Genomic DNA, 23,684 nt, shown 5'->3' on the forward strand with positions numbered 1-23,684 from the left:
CTCCAAATAAGTTACTGAAGCTGTATAAAACACCAATGAATGAAAATGAAAACGCGTTCTGGTACTAAAGGGGTTAAAAAAGAGAAAAAAAAACAATTATATAAAAAATTAATTAAAAAATAATAATAGGAATGTAAAATAATAAAAGAAGTAAGTTAGCTTTCTAATAAACGATTATGAAAAAGAAAAGTGTACAGAGACAGGCTACTAACACGTTTCCTTTCCAGTAAACACGAAAAAAAAGAGACGTGAATAAAATAAAATGCTTCAGTATAAGATTTCTTTCATCTAAACACACAAAAAATATGAATAAATAAATAAGATAAAAAAACAAATAAGAAAAGTCCAATACAAGTAACACAAAATCTTATTTCTCTATGTACCGAAAAAAAGGAAGAGGAGGGAAGATTAAAAAAAAAGGAAGAAGAGGGAAGATTAAAAAAAAAGAGGGAAGATTTGAAAAAAAAGAAAAAAAGGAAGAGGGAAGATAAAAAAAGGAAGAAGAGGGAAGATTACAAAAAAAAGGAAGAGGAAAGATTGAAAAAAAAAAAAAAAAAACAGGAGCGTTAATCAAGTTTCTCTCCACCAAGACCTTCAAGAGAGAGAGAGAGAGAGAGAGAGAGAGAGAGAGAGAGAGAGAGAGAGAGAGAGAGAGAGAGAGAGAGAGAGAGAGAGAGAGAGAGAGAGAGAGAGGATGGTAAATATCAACCCAATTATTTCCTGACTAACGAGGCAATTAAAGTTTCCCAATAACTCTCTCTCTCTCTCTCTCTCTGCTCAGGCAAAGACATATTTTTATTCTGATTCACGCTCGGCAGGCAGACTATTTGGGTTACTGGCCACTGCGCTGTCTACCACTGGATTTGATGATGATGATGATGATGATGATGATGATGATGATGAGGAGGAGGAGGAGGAGGAGGAGGAGGAGGAGGAAGATTAATGCAGCAATAGCAACAATGACTACAACATAAATTACTACTTTTACTATTACTACTACTACTTCTACAAAACTACTACTACTACTACTACTACTACTACTACTACTACTACTACTACCACTACAATCACCAATGATAAAACACAAAAGATAGAAAAAGAAAGACATCTCTGATTTTGCAAGTAATAAATGATGCAAATTTTCTACATCTCTTTTTCTTTACTTCGTTCATCTTATACCGTATCTCTTGGCCCATGTCCCTTCCCTTACAAGTATTAATGTCTTCAGTATAGCATGACGCGTTTCCATATTCATTTTGGTTACTACTTGGCGACTTTACACGGCTTCAGAAACTCATGTGAGAGATTACAATGGTGAAGACAGTGGCCATTTATCCTCTTTGACCTCCATAAACACTTCCTAATATCAATAAAATGGTCAAATCGTACACAAATCTCAAGGTAAAAATGTGTCCCAGTACTGAAGGGGTTAATGTCTACAGTACCATGACGTATTACTTTATATTTATTCTGATTACTATTTGGCGATCTTACACAGCTTCAGAAACTCATGTGGGAGATTAAAATAGTGGAGACTGTCGCCATTAATTTTCTGACCTCCATAGACACTTCCCAATACAAATAAAATCGTCTAATCATACCCAAGAATCAAGGTAAAAATGCGCCTCAGTATTTAACCCTTTCAATACCATGACACGTTTCCATATTCATTCTGGTTACTATTTGACGATTTTACACAGCTTCAGAAACATATGTTGGGATTAAAATAGCAAAAACTCTGGCCATTAACCTTTTGGCCTACATAGACACTTCCCAATGCAAATGAAATCAAGGTAAAAATGCGCCTCAGTATTTAAGGGGTAAAGTCTGCTTGGCCTGCACTCCGCCTTACACAGCCGCCACGCACGCGATCTCAGCCACACTACCCTGAACCGCCTCCCGGACAGACAAAACCAGCAGTAACCTACCTGGAGAGTTTTCGTGAGCTTTGATGGACAGTTGGAAGAAAAGAAGTGACAGGGAGGGGAAGAGGAAGAGTATAGGCGAGGCGAGGCTGGGAAGGAAGCGGGAAACGAAGGAGAAGAAGGAATAGGATGGATGTATTTAAAACCGATAGGGAACAGAGGGAAAGTAGGTAGGGAAAAGCAGGAAAGTATAAAGAAGAGGAAGAGAGGGAGGCAAGCATAGATAGGGCTGGGAAGAGAATACATACAGATAAACAAGGAGAGGAGGGAAGGAAGGATATGCAAACAGAGAAGGAAAGGGAGGTGAAGAGACACGAGGGAGAAGGAAGAAACAGAAGGAAGTAGAGACAACCCGATAAGGAAGGAAGGAAGGGAAGGGAAGGGAAGGGAATAAGGAACAGAGACACAGGTAAGGGTAGGTGAAGTGAGGGTTATCAGCAAACAGGGGGAATAGAGGAGGGAAAAAGAGGAAAGGGATCAGGCAAGCAGGAATTTGAAGAGGTTGTAAATAATTAATAAGGAAGGGATCCACGCCACCATCTTTTTGGAGGAGGAGGAGGAGGAGGAGGAGGAGGAGGAGGAGGAGGAGGAGGGACACACGCATCTTGATAAGGCCAACAAGCACAGCGTTCCTCTCCTTGCATTGTCTGACTGTTCTCTCAGATCACGCGTCTATCTTGGGTGTGTTAGTAATTCGTGGTAGTAATGACGATAGTGATTGGTTGCAGTTGTAGTATTAGTAGAAGTATTAATAGTAGTAGTAGTAGTAGTAGTAGTAGTAGTAGTAGTAGTAGTAGTAGTAGTAGTAGTAGTAGCAGAAGCTGGTTGTAGTATTGCTCTATTCTTTTCACCGATGAGAGAGAGAGAGAGAGAGAGAGAGAGAGAGAGAGAGAGAGAGAGAGAGAGAGAGAGAGAGAGAGAGAGAGAGAGAGAGAGAGAGAGAGAGAGAGAGAGAGAGAGAGAGAGAGAGAGAGAGAGAGAGAGAGAGAGAGAGAGAGATACACCAGATGGAGAAAGATTGGTATACGTCATTGCAAAATTGGAAGATGATAAAATAAAACAGAAAATAGTGGATGACGAGCGAAGGAATGATGGTGAGTCGAGCTGACTGAGGAAGAGAGGGATGGGGGCTGGCAGTGTGAGGAGAGGCAGACAGAGAGTACCAGAGTAGGACGAAGGAGGGAAGGACAGGCAAGCAAAGGTATAGGTAAGAGACATGGGGGAAAGACTCTCAAACACTTCTATGCTTCACCTCCACTATTCCAAAAGGTTTTATCTAAATTTACACGAGTTTTTCAGGGTATTTTACGGTTCTAAAGACAGAGTGACAAGATTTCTACATTATTAACTGAAAACTCTCTTGAAAACCCCCGCTAATCATCTGTGGCCTTAGAAAACAGTTGTGGTGAGAGAGTAAAACGTTTCTGAATCCGGACCAGAGACAAGGTAAAGGGACAATACAAGCTGGCAAGGTGAAGCTGGTGGAAGGAGATAAACAACGGCAAGGCTAAGTTGACTCCTTCAATACTAGGACACATTTTTTACCCTGAGATGTGTGTACGATTAGACCGTTTTATTGATAATAGGAAGGGTCTATGGAGGTCAGAAGATTAATGGCAACAGTCTTCACTATTTTAATCCCACACACGAGTTTTTGAAGCTGTATAAAATTACGAAATAGTCACCACAATGAAAATGGAAATGCGTCATGGTACTAAAGGGATTAAAGAGTCAGACAGGCAAGGTAAGGTTTGGTCAAGACAGGGAGGAAGAGCAGTCAGTAGGAAGGCTGACAGAGTGAAAAGCAAAGTTAGAGTGAGGCAATGAAGGTAAAAAGGGGCGAAGCTGAGATGATAGAGGCAGGCAGGGCGGGGCTGTGAATAGGGGAAGGGAGAAGGGGAGGGCAGAGGAGGTGGTTGCAGGAACAATGAGTCAGCCATGACAGGCAAACACCACCTGACTGTCCATAATGAGGAGCCGCTCACACACACACACACACACACACACACACACACACACACACACACACACACACACACACACACACACACACAATGGGTTAGTGCTGGTGTTGTGAGTGTGGTTTGAATATTCAGACAACTAAGTACACGATCTCTTTAACTCCTTCGATACTGCGACATATTTTTACCTTGAGATTTGAGTACGATTAGACCATTTTATTGACATTAGGAAGAGTCTATACAAGTCAGAAGATTAATGGCCAGAGTCTTCACTATTTTAATCCCTCTACATAAGTTTCTGAAGCTGTATAAAGTCAGCAAATAAAAGCAGAGTGAATATGGAAACGTGTCACGGTACTCAAGGGGTTAAATTTCCTGCAACCCCCAGCATGATTCAAGACTCACTGCACGAGAATCACCACGAGCTACGGATGTGGAGAAGGATAATAGGCAATACATCTCACTGAAGGAATACACTTGAACAGGAAACTTTAGTTGAGATGGCGAGTAATCTTTATTTTGACTTTCCTACATTCTAATATTCTCCTTTTCTTTATGTCAGGGCTATGACGACTCTTGTTGTCTGCTCTTCCTTTGCATTCTCTCGTGAGTGGACAGTATTCTGAAACACTTCTGCGCTGCATCTCCACTATTTCAAGTTTAGTTTAAGTCAGTTGGGGTTTTAAGGTTGTCTTTACGGTTTTAGTGACAAATTAACACCATTTCTACATTATCAACAGAAAGAAAACCAGTCTTAAGAACCAGGCAAATCATCTCTGTGGTCTCTGAAAATAGTTGTGGCGTGGGAGCAAAGCGTTTCTGAATACGGGCGTTTGACACTATCGGTACACCGCGGAACGGAGAGCGGGTGGCGGCCCTGCACCATCGCACCGTCGCGTCGGACCATAGACAGCGCTCCCTCCAAGGATATCGCTGACTCAGACGAGGAACACATCATGCTTTTTTAGATTTAACGGGAAGGACAAGGGCGTGGTCTGCTAAGAGTCAGAATCACGGACACAGCAGGGGCGGCGAGGCGAGGAAAAGCCTCAGAGCAAAGGCAGGCAGGCAGGTAGGAGGGCAGGTAGGCAAGCAGGCAGCCAGGCAGGCAGGCAGGCAGGCAGGCAGGCAGGCAGGCGGATCCACACACATCATACGTATAAGGGTGAGGATGTGAGGCAATATCTCCAATGTTTTAATTGCGACGCAGAATTGTTTTGTTGTTTTGTGGCTACTTGCCTGCCGCCTCACGCTTATCCATCAGAGGAGAACAAAGGGAAGAACACACACAACAGCAGACACACGTAATGGCTACTACTGGTGAATTCTGGAACTTTCTGCCAGCTTCTGTATTTCCTCATACTTGTGATTAAATATTTCAAGAGGGAGGTTTCAAGACACTTTTCCAATTTGGGATAATCCTTCTGGAGGGACCACCAGGTTCAGTGGGCCTTTTCTTCTGCCTTTTGGTAGCCTTGGCTAGAGCCCCTCTTACGTAAAAAAAAAAAGAAAGATCTATAGAGGCAGGCTAGGAAAGGTGAAAGTTGCTCCCCCTGCCCTACTCCAGCATCTGTGCATCTTTTGTCGGTACCTTCGTATTGACAATAGAAACATCACGCCTTTTGGAACCTGAATAAAACGAATAAAAACATAATTTCCGTTCAGGGATGCGAGGGCTGGCGAGGCGCAGGGCGGGGCGGAAAACGAGTTCCAGTCACATAAGTATTGTAAGGCGGGAAATGTTGGGAAAAGTGAATATCTTGCCTTGTTGCTGAGGAGAGGGAGGCGGAATGCGTGGCGAGGTGAGGGAGGCCCTGATGGAAGGTGCAGAGTGGAGAATGACAGAAATGGAGAGTGGAGACCGTAGCAGGGTGGCAGGGAGGAGAGTGAAGAGTGGAAGCAAAATGGTTGGGAGTTGGAAGGAAGGTGGGAGGCAGTGTCAAGGTGGCAAAGTGGAGAGTGGAGGCATGGAGGGCATTATTCTACAACACGAGATGAAGAGTGGAGCCAAAGTGGCAAGATGGCAGGGTGGCAGGGTGGAGGTACGGAGGCAGGGTGGATATTATTCTGCCACACGTCTCGTCTCCACGTCCCAGGGCCAAGAATAGACAGGCCATGACAGTGCGACACTTGTTACTTCACTTGACCAACTTGACGGTACTACTGAGCGAAAACACAACTGCGAGCCAGACACTACTACGACACTGCAACCTGTGGCTCACTCACTCCTTTGGCCGCCAATGTTAGTGCATGGAGTCTTTCCGAATCAGACTTTAAACTCTCTCCACACTATTTCTTAACAAATTCGTGTTCATGATAAAGGATTTTGTATTTTCTGCTCATTTGATTCATCTTTATGTATGAGGGAACAAGGACACAAAAAAGAAGAGAAAATGATGACAAACTAGGTAGATAAACAAATTGACAGATAGATAAAACCGATAGATACATAGGTGAATAAATGAATAATATACAATCAGGAGGGCACTGATCTGAGGTGCGCAGGAAGACTACCATCAAGGATGAGAAATCATGACAATGAGAGTAATGAAGCAAGGAATCTCGCCACCAGCCTTGCCCGAAGCGTTCCCGCGGGGTACTAGCAGTGAGCAGGTGGCGTCTCTTGCTCTGCCTCCACAACAAACTACCCGCTCCTCGTACCCGCCGCCGCCTCGACTACACCACCTGTACCACGGTCCACTTGGTTCACTACAAGGCGATAAAAGCCAAGTGTGGCGGGATCCATGGCCTCTCGTCTCCAGGAAGTGAATCAGATAACACGCACACGCTCGGCCAACACGAGGCTCCGATAAAAGACAAACACAGCTCCGCACAGACACGCCCAACACACGCTGCTGCTGCTGCTGCCGCCCACCACCACAATTACCACCACTACCATTACCGCTCCAGCCACCACCAGTGAAATCCTGCCGATTACGTTCCTAAGTAAAACATTTCTCTCTTCCGCGTGCCATATATGTGTATCTGGGCAATAAAGTGATTCACCAAGTTTGAGTCTCTCTCTCTCTCTCTCTCTCTCAGCAGGTTCACTCTCCACACAGCCAATGAATGCACTAATGGCTGCCATATAAGGATGTGGCTCGCCGCCGCCAGCACGCGGGTGGCACACGCTGCGGCTCCTTGACTCGCGTCCCGCGGAGCACACACCGCCGCGGCAAAACACTCGCAACATCCGTGTAATGATGCAATGGCCGGCGATTGGAAACGGTTCACACGCATCATTATTCCATATTGAGGAATCTTCACAGCTACAGAACTCAAAGATTGGTTCCAGAGTGATAACATCTGGCCCGAGGAGAGGAGAGGAGGAGAGGAGGGAGGTTTGCCACCCGCGCGGCGACGCTGAGACCAGACCAGGCGCTCCACCACCATCATTCTTTGTTTCTTAAAAGTCCGTAGAAAGTTTGCTCTTTTTTTTTTTTTTTTTTGCAATACACCGTTTCTATCCTGTGTGTTTATAAAACTTACGACGGAGAAAACAAAGCAAGGAAATTCTACTGACTAATTTTAATGTCACTGAAACAAGCTGGAGTCATATTATGTAACCCAATGGCAAAATATTAAAATAATATCATCAAAAGGCAAAAGAAGCGACGTCAAAGTAAATGAAGTTAAAAAAAAAAGCCAGCAATATAGTGTTCCTCGCAACTCCGGAAAAAAAAAAAAAAACATTTCTCCGTAAGACAACAGTGCAAGTAGAGAAAGGTGGGATATCACATAGTCCACCTGTCCAATAACGATCAAATCATCAACCAACCCTTACCTTTCCACTCACAATTTGTAAGGGACAATCACCCACAATGATCGAAATAAGAGGTATATTTGTCCACTCCCGAAGATCTTCAGACAAAGTACAGTCTAATAATGATGGAAATAGATACCGAGTCTTAATGGATAGCGAACATCAGACACGACAAAACAACGTCAACTGAGAGACAGGAAGGAATTAGTTCTCAAGCAGTGACCGATGAATGGAACACACTTAGTAACCACGTTAAGTGCCGAATCATTAGGCAAATTTAACCCCTTCAGTGCCATGACGCGTTTCCATATTCATTCTGCTTACTATTTGATGATTTTGTACAGCTTCACAAACTCAGGTGGGGGATTAAAACAGTGAAGACTATTACCATTAATCTTTTGACCTCCATAGACCTTTCCTAATGTCAATAAAATGGTCTAATCGTTCACATATCTCAAGGTAAAAATATGTCCCAGTATTGAAGGGCTTAAGAGAAAACGAGACAGATTCCTGGATGAGAATGATAAATGGAAGCACAGTACGATTCATACAAGCACTGCCTCGTGTAGACCAGACCAGACACTTTCTTGTAGCTTCTCTATGTTAACTGAGATCGTGACAGTCAGTTTATCTCAGGAGCAGCAACGAGGCAACAACAGCAGCAACAGGAAGCGTGCAGGGCTGAGATGTGCAAGGCTCGGCAGTGTGGGGAGGCAAGACAAATGTGGTGGCGATGACGACAAGTGCATTCGTGAAGAAGAGTTGTGAAGGAGAGAGAGAGAGAGAGAGAGAGAGAGAGAGAGAGAGAGAGAGAGAGAGAGAGAGAGAGAGAGAGAGAGAGAGAGAGAGAGAGAGAGAGAGAGAGAGAGAGAGAGAGAGAGAGATGCAATGAAGGAAAGGAACGGTTTAGAGAGACTTTCAATGTATTTCCTATCTCTCTCTCTCTCTGTGTGTGTGTGTGTGTGTGTGTGTGTGTGTGTGTGTGTGTAATTCACCTCCTCGGTCGCCTGCTGGTCACCCAGCCAGTCTTCCCCATTACGGAGCGAGCTCAGAGCTCATAGACCGATCTTCGGGTAGGACTGAGACCACATCTACACACAACACACAACGGGAAAGCGAGGCCACAACCCCTCGAGTTACATCCCGTACCTATTTACTGCTAGGTGAACAGGGACCACACATTAAGAGGATTGCCCATTTGCCTCGCCGCTTACCGGGACTCGAACCCGGGCTTCTCGATTGTGAGTCGAGCGTGCTAACCACTACACTACGCCGTGTGTGTGTGTGTGTGTGTGTGTGTGTGTGTGTGTGTGTGTGTGTGTGTGTGTGTGTGTGTACGAAAGCGACTTGTGAAGGGCTTAAGTAAGAAAAAAGTGAAGGAAATAAACAGCGCAACATTAGATTCGAGATAGGATATAAATGATGACGCAATTTCCAGAATGATCATTAACATTTTCTTCCTCCCATGAAGAAACAAAGATGGATGAAAAAAATATGTATTGTCACTGAACGGTTATTCTTTCTCCTTTCCCAATTAGTACATAAGAAATCCCTAAACAAAATAAAAATAATAATAATAATTGCGAATGGACATAGATTGCTCTTTTTTCCACGGCGTTTACCTCTTGTCCTCTCTATCTACAAATTGTACATAGATCGCGTGTGCGGCTGCCGGGGTTCCCTTACTAATTACTGTAGTGACGCACGACTGACTCACTCTGACTAATACACTGCCACTAGTACACTCACTGACTAATACACGCTTGCCTGACCTTTCCCTATCCTTCCCTTCATCTGTTACAGTGTACTGAGGTGACCAACTCAGAGAAGACGCGAAAAAGAAATCTTACCTGCTCATTATGTCATTAGCGAAAAGAGATGGATAGAAGTAGCTGAACAAAAGGACAATTTACTTTTTATAGAAGGACTTTAATAAACACACTATCATCATCATCATCATCATCATCATCATCATCACCAAGACCATAACCATCACCGTCTGCTATTTCACAAGACAAAGGCCCCTAAAAATTGTAATCATCTTGTTTATCTATTCTCCTTTACTGCTCGGCGCGTGTCAGTGTATCCTGTGGTATGTGGATTCTACCTTCATGTATAAGGAAGACTGACAAATACCTGTAACAACTAAAAAGGCGAGGGGAAAAATAAAGAAAATACTGTTGTTTTGCTTCACCCTTTAACAATGAGCAGCCCGAGCAGCAACAGTATTCGGGGCCCAAGACACACGAGTGCTTGGTTGTTACTCGTATCTTAGCTCCTATTCTCAACCACTTCAGTGTTTCACCTCCACTATTTCAAAAGTCTCTATCTAAATTTACACGAGTTTTGTAAGATGTCTTCACGGTTCTAGAGACAGATTGACAAGATTTCCACATTATTAACTGGAGAGACAGACACTCTTGATAACCCCGCTAGTCATCTCTGTGGCCCTTGAAAATAGTCGTGGTGAGAGAGCAAAGCGTGTTTGAATAAGGACTCTTGATGCCACGCGCGCAACGAAACGGGGTCGCGGTAATAAAGTCAATGATATAATGCAAGGAAACTCCACACCTTCAGCTGCATTGGCGATGACGCAGGAAACAGCTGGCCGGGCGGAGAAGCGACGCAATAACAAGATAATGTAACGTAAGCAGGCACCGACCGCGGGGAGATAATACTTAAGTTGTCGTCCTAGTAGTGCACTGACGCTGCCGTGACTCGTGAGGGAGCGCGAGGTGTGAGTCACGGTGAGGTGGTGGTAGAGGGATGAGTGGCCCGAAGAAGCATGGGTGGATGGGAAGGGAGGCGTGTATGGGTGAGGCGTGGGTGGGACGGATAGGTGAGGGTGGAAAAGAGAGGTAAGAGAGGTAAAGGTTTGAAGAAGAGGCATGAGTGAGAAGGGGCGGCGTGAGTGGGAAAGAGAGGCGTGCATGCGGGTCAAGGAGGGTGAGAGGCGTGTGGGACGGCGTGTGGGCGGCGGCGTGAAGATGGCAATGACGATGTAACAGCTGAGGGAATAAAGCGTAAGGAAAGTGGTCGCGATGGCACGGATAGACAAGGGAGGGAGGAGTGTGCGGGGCGTGCGAGGGGTGGAGGGAGCCAGGGTGGAGTCTGGCGTCCTAGTAGTGCACTGACGCTGCCGTGACTCGTGAGGGAGCGCGAGGTGTGAGTCACGGTGAGGTGGTGGTAGAGGGATGAGTGGCCCGAAGAAGCATGGGTGGATGGGAAGGGAGGCGTGTATGGGTGAGGCGTGGGTGGGACGGATAGGTGAGGGTGGAAAAGAGAGGTAAGAGAGGTAAAGGTTTGAAGAAGAGGCATGAGTGAGAAGGGGCGGCGTGAGTGGGAAAGAGAGGCGTGCATGCGGGTCAAGGAGGGTGAGAGGCGTGTGGGACGGCGTGTGGGCGGCGGCGTGAAGATGGCAATGACGATGTAACAGCTGAGGGAATAAAGCGTAAGGAAAGTGGTCGCGATGGCACGGATAGACAAGGGAGGGAGGAGTGTGCGGGGCGTGCGAGGGGTGGAGGGAGCCAGGGTGGAGTCTGGCGTGGGTGGAGTGCGTGGAGTGGAGTGGAGTGGGTGGAGTGCAGTGGTGGATGGCTGTAGGTGTGAGGGGAGGGCAACGCTCACCACCACCTGTGCCTTCATCACTCCTTCCTCAGCGGCGCGCAGATGATGTCATTAAGCGCCGGGTGACGCAAAGGCAAATACGAGGCGGTGCTCTCAACACAGGAGTATGTGTGAGGGAGGCTAGGACAGGCAGGCGAGGAGGGACGCGAGGCAGGAGCGGGTGATGATACAAGCTGCATGGTTAGTGTGTTAAAGTGAAGACTGCAGGAGTAAACCCGCTGAGAAGGGTGCAGATCTCAGCGGTGCGTGATGTGTCCTCATGTTCTGTTCGTCTGGAGGGTTGTCATGGCGGGGCAAGGCAGGACGGGAGCGAGTGACAACAGGAGGGACTGACTGTTAAAAAGAAAAGCTTCCCGTACATAAGACAACTCAGTGGGGTTTCCATCTGTACAGCGTGTTGTGCATGCTATTCCAATGTTTTGTTCATGTAAAAGGATGGGTCAAGATAGATCAACTTGCCAACAAACACCAGATTAAATCATTTCGTTGTTTCAGCTCCTCATCTTTTCAAGGGCCGGGATATCGAGATAATCTTTCATCTTGTATCGTAAAATGGTGAGTATCAACACACGCATTCCTCCCTTCCCGCGGCAGACACCAAACCACCCCGCACCTCACTCAGCGGCCTCGGGCGGCTCCAACTTGGTGAAGAGCAGTGGCGTTTGTTGACTTGAGTACTCGATGCGCCGCTACAAGGGTTCTTGATAAGCAACAGTATCGACAGACGGGACACACGCCGCAGGCTGCTCCCGCACCTCCACCCATGGGCTTTCCTAGCGGCGCGCTCCAGCCAGGCCCGACATCAAGCTGACCACAAGTGCCCTCCAGCAGTCTATTTTCTGCCCACCCTGTAAATTATTACACCTCCAACCAAGTGTGAAGAGCAGCAGTCTGAGGCATTAAGGGCCGGGCCCTGAAGGCAGCCGCACCACCCTCGCCTGAACCTTATATATACACACTATAGACATTGCACTGCACTGCACTACACACACACACACACACACACACACACACACACACACACACACACTATATCTATCTATATTTATATCATGTACAGTACGTACACACACGAATGTAGTGGTGGTGGTGTGGGGGAGGTGAGCGTCACGTGGCTCTGGGTAGTGGCGGCCGCGGCGATATCGTGGATCATGAGGTGGCGTCGGCGCGGCTCACCACAGTGCTGCCCGGCGGTGGGCGGTGCGGCGCGGCCCCGGTGTGCTTCTCGGCACTCACCCTCAGGGGCCGTATTTCATTGCTCTCCTTACAGATCCTCAACCTTTGTGCTCCCTCAAGTAGCTTCATCTGCCTCACGCTGCCCCCTCTGCAACATTCATTCTTACGCACCTCAGTTGTAGAGATGAAAGTTCCGGACAAGAGAGCAAGGAAGAATGATCTTTCTCTCTCCTCTTTCCGTCCGTTCAGACTGACAACAGCATGGGACCACCGCGTCCAGGGTTCAAACCAACATTCATTAATGGCGCAGCGCTCGCCCACTCGTAGCCAAACCGGGCAGTCGTGGCAAAGACGACCAGGAAAACAGAGTCCCCTCACGGTGTCCTGTCCGCCACCTGTCCACCCACACGGCACAGGTGACCTGCACGCCGGTGACTCTTGTGACGTTAAGGACCACCATCGTCACAGAGTCCATTTAGAATTGGACTCCACGATGCGGCGCGTCGCCAGCTTATCAGCATCCAGAGCGCCATGGCCGATACGGACGTGCTGGAGCTGTGTACAGCGTCGCCTTCCCTTCACCATGTAATATGCATGTAACGCGCGTACCAAGGAGCAGCTGTCCTCATTCAGCACGTCACACCGTCAGGCACCTCGTCGAGTCTCTCGTTAACTGTGTGTTTGTAGCGACGCGTCAAAACAGCGAGCAGGTTCAAGGCCAAAAACTGAGGCGACTTGTGGCTTGTCAAGGCCTCGACTGTTGACCCAAGAGCTCAGCCTCCCTCCATCTCCGTCTCCACCTCCATCTCCACTGCACGCCACCAGACACCCTTGCCACCACAACCAGAGCTCCATCCAAGTCTGACATCCATCTAAGTGTCACCAACCGCCCCGCAGATGTGACCAATGACACGCCACACCTCACTCTTCAAAGAAACAATTTATCACACCCGCCATGACTTGCTGCACGGGGATTACCAAGAAAACACTGCGTCCATTCATCACCACCAATTCCTCACACTTTATCGTAAAATCTTATCAGATACTTGTACATGAACCAAAAGTGAAGGGTGTCTTACTGAGTGCCTTCGTAAATCTATTTAGTTATTCTTATGTAAAAAATTGTTGTTCCTGAACTAATACACAGAAAAGTGTGTGATTCACCTATAGCTTGTCTCAGGTCAAACTACGCAATGAAGATTCTATTTACAATACCACCCCTAAAAAAAACCTCCTCGGTGATAAATTAGGTTTGGTTTAGGTGATTCATCAAAGGGAGAAATTTTCGCAGAGGAATCTTCGTAAGTACATAGAGAGAGAAGTACGTAGGTTACCAGCAGCACCACCACCGCCGCAATGCAAGGCCTTGTCATGACTCCTGCAGGCGAAACAGACGAGCAGATTACAACAACCTGACACACCCTACCACGTGATGGAGAATACTGATAGGCTGGGATATTCTTGGCAGTGATGGGACGCGGGAAGATAACCCTTCGATACACACGGAGAGCTGGCAGAGTGTTAGCTGCAGGTGCCTGTGTTATTAAACTGCCCGTGAGGGAACGCTGTGCATTAATCCCTTCACAGCTCCAGCTCCCTCTCGTCAACATTCACGGCACAAGAAAATGTTCCGATGGACAGGGAGAGAGAGAGAGAGAGAGAGAGAGAGAGAGAGAGAGAGAGAGAGAGAGAGAGAGAGAGAGAGAGAGAGAGAGAGAGAGAGAGAGAGAGAGAGAGAGAGAGAGCAAGTTCTCTAGACCCCAAAACTATTTCAAAGAAAGTAGTCAAAAATGAGTCAGTAGATATATAAGTCAGGCGTTAAGCAAGTCAATCAGTCAGTCCGTCAATCAGTTAGTCAGTATGTAGCTAATTCAGTGCGTAAAGAAGTCTGTCAGTCGGTAGCGAGCATTTCAGTAGGTAAGAGGGAAGTTTCAAGACATTTATCCCTTTATTCATCTCGGGCCAGCATGAGGATAGGCAACTAAGTGGGCCTTTATACTTAACTTTCTTTTGCCCTAGGCCAGTTTTCCTCTCTTACATAAAAAACAAACAATTCAGTCAGTTAGTTATTCAATCAGTAAGTCAGGTCATAAATGAGCAAGCATTTAGTCAGTCGATCCGTCATACAGTAAGTAACAGTAAGTCAGTCGCTGGTCATAAGCGTCTCGCCAACACACACACTCACACCTCCTCTGCTGTCCCTCCCTGGCTAGTGAGAGTCGCGAGCAGTGCCGCGCGAATAGCAATGAAGGATTCCTATCGTCAAACACAGAACGCTCCATTAGTCACTCTGGTTGGCCTCACAAATACTCCGGTCGTGCTCACCGTCAGTACGCTGAACGCTCCACTAACGCAACACTTGGCCTTGAAATACGTACAGGGAAAAGAATGTGTACTCTCTCTCTCTCTCTCTCTCTCTCTCTCTCATACACTATGTCTAAACTCTATGTACTCCATCCAGACTGGCGAGATTCGCTCTCTCCCACTGTCTCTGTCACTGTCACTGTAACTGTCACTGTCTCTGTCTCTGTCTCAGTGTCAAACCAAGTGACGTGGGTTTTCTGAAATTTTCTCGCTTCAAGTCTGCAATTCAAGTTGTGTTGCCACAATCTGACACGGTGGACAAGCGGCGGGCGGAGCGAGGCCTGCCTCTTATCTTTTCCAGCAAGCACCGCGCAGTGCCACACTAAAGCAACAGGTGAACTCCTCGCGGTCGGCGGCTCTCCTGCCTCCTCCAGACATTCCTCAAGCAGCCTGGAAGGGAATTGTCTGAACACGAAAAGCAACAACTTGTCGGCACACACCCATCACTCCTCGCCTCTCCTTCCTCCATTACCAACACCCCATCCCACCTCCTCCTTGGACACTGGGCCTCTAAGGCGACGGACAGAGTGTCTTTCACACCCTAATTGAGAGAAGGGCGTCCTGTCTCTGACGTTCCCCAGATAGTGTATACATTATATTGCTTTCCTCTCCCCTCCCCACCACGGCACATCCAAGTCTCCCAATGGCAAATGGGTTAAGAACCTGTCCGCGGTCTGTGCAGGGGAAGGGAGCTGGATGAAAGGGAGGGATGGGGGTGTCCTTTTCTTGGTCCTGGCAGGCGAGTGTCGAGGTGGATTAAGAAAGACCTTTAAATTCCTTTTACTTTCGTCCACTGCTTTGCTAGTCGGGATTAAAGGAGTTTCTGAAGGTCATTCCTGGGAGTCCTTACTCTGTGAAAATCCCTGCATCCACACTGATACTCTTGCCTGGGAGTGTCACAGCGGGTTAGAAAAGTCTTTCAAATCTTTTTCCTCTCAGGTACTAAGGCCGAGACTAAGGAAAACGTAATATGACACTTACAAGGAGGTCATTCATGGAGCTCGTTAGCTTCTAGAGTCTAGAAGCACTTGGAACCATCGTAACAGTCTTGCTTCAATATGTAATTGTAATTCTGTCCAATCAAAGAACAGGTGTTTCACTGCGTGGCGGTGGACGGCTCACTAACACCCGCCCAAGCCCCAGATGGCAGACCTCCATCCCTAATGTGTCTCCCGCACCAGGTAGTGGCAGCAGCTGAGACATCATTAGCAGAAATATCAAGGTAGACTTATGAGGCACCAGCTCTCACCTTCCCGCACCTATCACCGGCCTCTTCTCGTCCCTTGTCCTGCCTACAGAGGATCGGTTCACGGCGCCACCCGCACAACACCCCTCAGCCTCCACACATCCCAGGGAGTCGCTGAAGAGACCACATTGTATTCTCTGGTGTGGAAAACTACTTCCCCGCAGGTGGGCTGAGAGGCGACATAACCAGGCTTTATGGTGTGTGTGTGTGTGTGTGTGTGTGTGTGTGTGTGTGTGTGTGTGTGTGTGTGTGTGTGTGTGTGTGTGTGTGTGTGTGTGTGTGAAAACTGAACGTACCGAAGCAAATCAAATCAACAATCCGCGTATCGAAAGAGAAAGAGAAAAAAAATGGAAGACAAAAACTGAACTAAAGGAAATTGAAATAAAACCAGTATAAAGGGGGAAAAAAAATGCACCAACAATTCTTCCACTTCCGGAACACCACAAACTGTACCACAATAAATATAATCTGGGAAAAAAGTCTTCCTTGTGTCTTCGCCGCCACAACATCGGTCAGTCGCTTTGTCCAGCAGGCGGCGGCGTCGGCTAGTCACGTTCGAGTGGATCACTGAGGGCACCGAGGGCACTGAGCAGCGCTAACGGCGTGGCAGGGGTCACCAGGCAAAGAGGAGGTAAATAATGTTCCCTTCACACACTTACAGAAAAAAAAGTTTGGCTAGAATGCTTTTCACCACAAGCAGGTAAATAAAACAAAACAGCTAGACACGGATACACCAACACTCACATAAAGAAGAAGAAAGACACAATAAAGAACTTAACTAGGATACTTTTTGCTGCAACTAGGTAAATAGACCAATGCAGGCGCGCGCACACACACACACACACACACACACACACACACACACACACACACACACACACACACACACACACACACACACACACACACAGAGGCTGACTAAAATACTCTTTCCTACAACTAGGTGAATAAAACAACACAGATACACACACACACACACACACACACACACACACACACACACACACACACACACACACACACACACACACACACACACACACACACACACACAGGCTGACTAAAATACTCTTTCCTACAACTAGGTGAATAAAACAACACACACACACACACACACACACACACACACACACACACACACACCGCGTAGTGTAGTGGTTAGCACGCTCGACTCATAATCGAGAGGGCCGGGTTCGAGTCCCGGTAAACGGCGAGGCAAATGGGCAAGCCTCTTAATGTGTGGCCCCTGTTCACCTAGCAGTAAATAGGTACGGGATGTAACTCGAGGTGTTGTGGCCTCGCTTTCCCGTTGTGTGTTGTGTGTTGTTGTGGTCTCAGTTCTACCCGAAGATCGGTCTATGAGCTCTGAGCTCGCTCCGTAATGGGGAAGACTGGCTTGGTGACCAGCAAGCGACCGAGGTGAATTACACACACACACACACACACACACACACACACACACACACACACACACACACACGGGAAGCTGACAGAGATGGATGGAGGCCGCGGCAATAAGTGCACCAGGCAGACCAAATGTTGCGTTCGTCGCGTGTGTTGGCCCAGCAGGAGGGAAGGAGAGGAAGAGGGGGAGCGAATAATGCACCCGCTAAGTATAAATAATTAAAATATTCCCGCCAATCTTCCCTATATTAAGCCACGCCTGATAGCACGGCACAAAAAAAGAGCGAGCGAGAGAGGACATAGACGTCAAATACAATATACAGTATATACTTAACGCGAATAAACACCGCACCAAAGTATCAATTCATGTTAAATTGACACGCCCCTTGTGACTCCTACTAAAAAAAGAACACGGAAAAAAAAAAAAAAAAAAAAAAAAAAGAAAACAAGAGAGATCAGGTCTTTAAGGGTTGTCTCTCCAGTCGCAATTACATTTCCCACTCCGCGCCGTAAGTTCTTGGACAAAGGGTAGGTAGAGTGGGCGACGTGAGCTAAACTTTACGTCGAGTGAGCGAAGAGTGAGGCAAACTGAGGCTGGACAGGGAGGGATTAGCGAGTCACTGGGAGTCACTGCGGAGTTTAAGATAGTCACAGGCACAGGTGGCGTTACACACACACACACACACACAGAGAGAGAGAGAGAGAGAGAGAGAGAGAGAGAGAGAGAGAGAGAGAGAGAGAGAGAGAGAGAGAGAGAGAGAGAGAGAGAGAGAGAGAGAGAGAGAGAGAGAGAGAGAGAGAGAGAGAGAGAGAGAGAGAGAGAGAGAGAGAGAGTGAGGAGGAGTGAGTGAGTGAGTGAGTGAGTGAGTGAGTGAGTGAGTGAGGTGGTGAGTGAGTGAGTGAGTGAGTGAGTGAGTGAGTGAGTGAGTGAGTGTGTGTGTGTGTGTGTGTGTGTGTGTGTGTGTGTGTGTGTGTGTGTGTGTGTGTGTGTGTGTGTGTGTGTGTGTGTGTGTGTGTGTACTCGTTCCCTCAAAAGAATATCAAGAAAGGCTGATGTAGTGTCCTGCTTTGCCTCGCCTGCCCTTCTGTGCCTCGGGTTCCTTCCAGACTATTAACCTCACCTCAGCTTCAGACCACGCCTGGAGGAGGGACGCGGCATAGAAGGAAAACTCCCTCCTATCTTTCATCACCACAGTTAATGCTGCGACAATAATACTGCTTGTTCAATTAACACTTGCCAAAAACGAGTTCCAGTCTTTTTTTTTATCTTTTTTGTATACTTATCAGTGTCAATCCACTTCCCAAACATTACTTACAAACAGATCACTTCAGACTGGCCCCGCATCCAAACAAGCACTTGCCACGCACACACTTCTGACACTTCTCTTTATCTGCCTCTCTTTAACGAGCGAGATACCGAGACAGACAACTCAATTGGACAAAGACAAGATTTCATTACAACTGCAAGCCTGTGACGTAACCACTGAATATACTGGTTTATCTCTGTCCTCTTTGTGTGTGTGTGTGTGTGTGTGTGTGTGTGTGTGTGTGTGTGTGTGTGTGTGTGTGTGTGTGTGTGTGCTGACTGGTTCCCTATCCTCGTCATCACCAGCATTGTGCATGAGTCCGTGTGTTTACTTGTCCTGTGTTGACGTAGAAGGAAGGGCTGGTGGGTAGATGGACGGGTGCATAGACAGGAAAGTAGTGAGTCATCACCATCATCAGCACCATCACAGTCATCATTACCATCGTCACTTCCATCATGAACTAGTACGTAAGTTATATCGTCGTCTTTTTCTTTTTCTTTATTTATTTTCTGAGAAGGTCAAGAGCTCTCCAGCTAAACTTCTCCACCAACTTCACGTGGTGCTAATACAACCACTAGTAATCGGACAGACGAGTTACAGGACATACAACTCGCAGAACGAACCACTCACAGGACAAACCACTGAGAACTCAACACTGACCTACATGTGCTCCATACGCAGCCATCCAATCAGAAGGAACAGAACAGGTGATTATTGAACAGACACCTAGGACAGACAACTCAAGTACTCACTTCATCTTTGTCTATACCTAGCCATCCTAACAGACGCAGGACAGACACCTCGCAGGGCAGAAAAACCGATAGGATTAACAATTCAGAGACCACCACTCGAGTACTCACTTTCATCTCTCTCTGTCTATACTTAGCCATCATAACAGACCCGGGAAGGTGGAGGACAGACACCTCGCAGGGCAGACAAACTGATAGGATAAACAATTCACAGAAACCACCACTCGAGTACTCACCTCTAGCGGGACTGTGCGGGGAGGGCGGTGGGTTCTCATCGCTGACGGAGGATGAGTAGGAGGAGCGCTGGTCGCCCGCACTGTACACGCCCGAGCTGAAGGAGGAGCCGGAGTGGCGGTGTGTGATGGCGGAGTTATCGGGGACCGTGGGGGGCGACACCTTCTTCACTACGGGCGCCGGTTTGCCCCGCCCGCTCATGCCGCCCACTACAACGAGAAGAAATACACGTTAAGTAAAAGCTTAAATACCACTGGGAATGTTTTTTTTTTTTTTTTTTTTGGTGTGTGTGTAAAAGGGAAAGCTGGCTAAGGGCAACAAAAAAAAAAAAAAAAAAAAAAAAAAAAAAAAAGGCCTACTTAGTTGCCAGTCCCCTTCCAGGTCCGAGAAAGTTACCCAAAAGAGAGGGAAAAATGTGTTGGAACCTCCCTCTTAAACAAAGTCAAGTCATAGGAATAGGAAGTTGGAAATACAGAAGCAGGCAGAGATTTTACATGAAGGGAAAGTTGTAGTAAGAAATAGGAGTAAGAAAAAAAAAATGCAATAGAGAGAATCTGAAGCGGTAATGACATAATAATAATAATAATAATAATAATAATAATAATAATAATAATAATAATAATAATAATAAATCGAGGAGACGAATCTGAAGTGGTAATAAGAAATGTAAAAAAAGGATACGATATAAAAAAACCTGAAAAAAAGATGGATGAAAAACAAAAAGCAGTGATACGAAATGAAAGTAAGAAAATAAAAAAAATATTATAAACTGAAAACAGACAGATGAATTTGTATTATTAGAAGAAATTTAAATCAAAACCAAAAGATATAAATACACACACACACACACACACACACACACACACACACACACACACACACACACAGCATGTTTATATATCACAGAGAGTCATTCACGAGCCAGCTGGGATGTTTGCCGCAGCTTCTGGCTCATGTTAACCTACACTTCTCCTGTCCACCCTGTGTGTGTGTGTGTGTGTGTGTGTGTGTGTGTGTGTGTGTGTGTGTGTGTGTGTGTGTGTGTGTGTGTGTGTGTGTGTGTGTGTGTGTGTGTGTGTGTGGTTCAGAGAGAGAGAGAGAGAGAGAGAGAGAGAGAGAGAGAGAGAGAGAGAGAGAGAGAGAGAGAGAGAGAGAGAGAGAGAGAGAGAGAGAGAGAGAGAGAGGTGGGGGGAGACTTTCTTTTTCATTCTTCACATATTCCATTATGACAACTATAACTTCATCTCACAATAAAGGGAATGATAAAATGTAAGAAGAGTAATTTTTGCCATAGTAAAAAAGGAAGAGGAGGAGGAGGAGGAGGAGGAGGAGGAGGAGGAGGAGGAGGAAAGAACAATTCAAGACCTTTCCGGTGAGGCCATCTCGCTTTGCTTTGCTATTAGAAGGTGGACCTTGGCAGCCTTCCTTTCAGCGCTTGGCCTTGGTGTGTACACGTTCCCGGCAGTAGTGATGGTGTTGGTGCAGGTGACGCAGCAGCAGCGGCGGTGAGGAGAGATCTCACGGCGCCTCGGGAAGTAAAAACAGGGAAGGGAATGGAAGAAGGGAATGAATTGCGAGCATCAAGTAACAGTTCACTCCAATCCAGTTGTACTTGTAGCTTATGAGTCAATCTTTGCTTTCTTAAGACTGCCGCCTGCCGCCGCTAAGTGTCCGTGCCATGCCATGTAGGGGCGCCATGTGTTTAGGGAGTGAGAATACGAGCACCGCCACAGGTGAAGACATAGTCATGCTGTTCACTGGGTGCTTCAAGGCAATACCTGGCAATCTTATGGTCATGGATAATAGGAGGCTGTAGATATACATATATTGAACACGTATGTGTCATATATGAACGTGTATGACTATTGATTCATTACAGCTTCATCAATGTCATCAAGACAAAGTCTAAAAGAAGATAGGTCACTACTGAACAAATCATGTTAAGTGTAAGAAAAAAAAAATCAATGTCAGCACCAATGACTGAAACTTTCCAGATGGTGAGGGACAAGCAAGAGGCGCTGACACTCGCGTCTGTCAGTGAGTGGTATCAAGCAGCGTACTTTGTGTTGTGCGTGTGCACATAGTGAGCTGCGGCACGGGCACGGCACATCTACACGGGCACGGGCACCCTACATCTGGAGCCTCATGGGGCAGGTCGCCAGGCCGCCGCGGAGACTGCGACGTGCCGGTACGCGAGGCGGCGAGGAAAGGGGGGAAGGGGAGGGCGAAGCGCGGCGCCTGCTTGTGTTCGCTAACCCTCGCGATGACGTCAAAACTCGCTGGTGTTGACCTTCGGCAAACATTATAATACAACTCGCCATATTACCCTGGACACGATAACTGGAGAGGAGCCCCGTGTTGCCTCCGCCATAAGCCTCAACACTTTTTTCTCCCTCAGTGTTTTGGAGAAATGTTTAGTGTTGTTGCCGAGGCGCTGCCAAGGCCACACCACGCGCTGCCCGCCGTCCATCACCTGCCCCTCGCTCCTCCCTGCACCACCAAGTAAACACCGGCCAATACGGATCAGCCAATACCCCGGCGCAAGGTGCCCCGGGTCATGCCGCACCACCGCGCGCCACGCACTACTCTGACTCACGGCCTGCTCCTCAGACTTCATGCCTTCTCATACACTTAGAAGCGGCCTACCTCACTCTTCCTGAGGGCGGCGGGCCACTCCACCTTCACCCTCACCGACACCGACACCGACGCCCCGCCACCCACCTTAGTGACGAAAGGTGGAGTGACGTCAGGCGCCGCCCCTCGCTGCTGTGACAAGCCACACAACACTGCAATAACAATACCAACCTCTCTACCCTCCCGCGATGATAGATAACTTCAGCAATAAATACTTCAAATCCAGAGTATGTCTGCCACGCCACTCAGCAACACACACACACACACACACACACACACACACACACACACACACACACACACACCGCGTAGTGTAGTGGTTAGCACGCTCGACTCACACTCGAGAGGGTCCGGGTTCGAGTCCCGGAGGCGGCGAGGCAAATGGGCAAGCCTCTTAATGTGTAGCCCCTGTTCACCTAGCAGTAAATAGGTACGCTGGTACGGGATGTAACTCGAGGGGTTGTGGCCTCGCTTTCCCGGTGTGTGGAGTGTGTTGTGGTCTCAGTCCTACCCGAAGATCGGTCTATGAGCTCTGAGCTCGCTCCGTAATGGGGAAGATTGGCTGGGTGACCAGCAGATGACCGAGGTGAATTACACACACACACACACACACTTTTTACAATGTTATAATAAACAAGAGCGTGTTCCCTTCAGGTCTTGTAATCGTCTGGAATCTCCACAACTCGTAACTTAACACTAAAAAAGCTTCCTAATTTCTAATGGATCCTTGTTTAATTCTTCTTAATTCCACAAAAAAACAAGCTAATAGTCGGAGCTCCTCCCTCTTTGATTAACGACTCGTCGCTGCGTCAGAGCCCCCCTTCCCCCTCTCCCCCTCTGCCTCTTTGCTGCTGTTGCTCCACACCCCGCCCCTCTAGTGGGTGAAGACAGGGCCGCTGCAGGGTTGGCGCCACCCGACCCCGCCCCGACTCAACACCACACGCCCCTACCTACACGGCGCCAAGGACGTCTTTGTGTGCACGGTCCGACGCGTGCAACAAGTCGTCACTCATTATACGGGTACTGTACTGTACCTACGTGAACATACTTGAGGTGGTGAGGGAGCTGAAGAGCACCGTACTGTTACATCGCTCGACAAAACCTAACCTGATCCAAGGCGGTTACTGTTCCTCAGATTAGTGATCCTTGCCAACATCCTTTCAAATAATAACTGAGAGAGAGAGAGAGAGAGAGAGAGAGAGAGAGAGAGAGAGAGAGAGAGAGAGAGAGAGAGAGAGAGAGAGAGAGAGAGAGAGAGAGAGAGAGAGAGAGAGAGAGAGAGAGAGAGAGAGAG

The 23,684-nt window shown here is 47.3% G+C and overlaps 1 protein-coding gene across 1 annotated transcript in view; it reads right to left on the reverse strand.

Moving 5' to 3' along the window:
* LOC123515554 (caskin-1-like) overlaps window positions 1-23,684 on the reverse strand; it is a 113,001-nt gene that overhangs the window by 32,874 nt on the left and 56,443 nt on the right. Inside the window, 1 exon segment of the mRNA XM_045274289.1 lies at window positions 19,759-19,965. Coding sequence (XP_045130224.1) covers window positions 19,759-19,965 — 207 coding nt within the window.

Source organism: Portunus trituberculatus, chromosome 39 (assembly GCF_017591435.1).
Source record: "Portunus trituberculatus isolate SZX2019 chromosome 39, ASM1759143v1, whole genome shotgun sequence".
Taxonomy (NCBI): Eukaryota; Metazoa; Arthropoda; class Malacostraca; order Decapoda; family Portunidae; genus Portunus; species Portunus trituberculatus.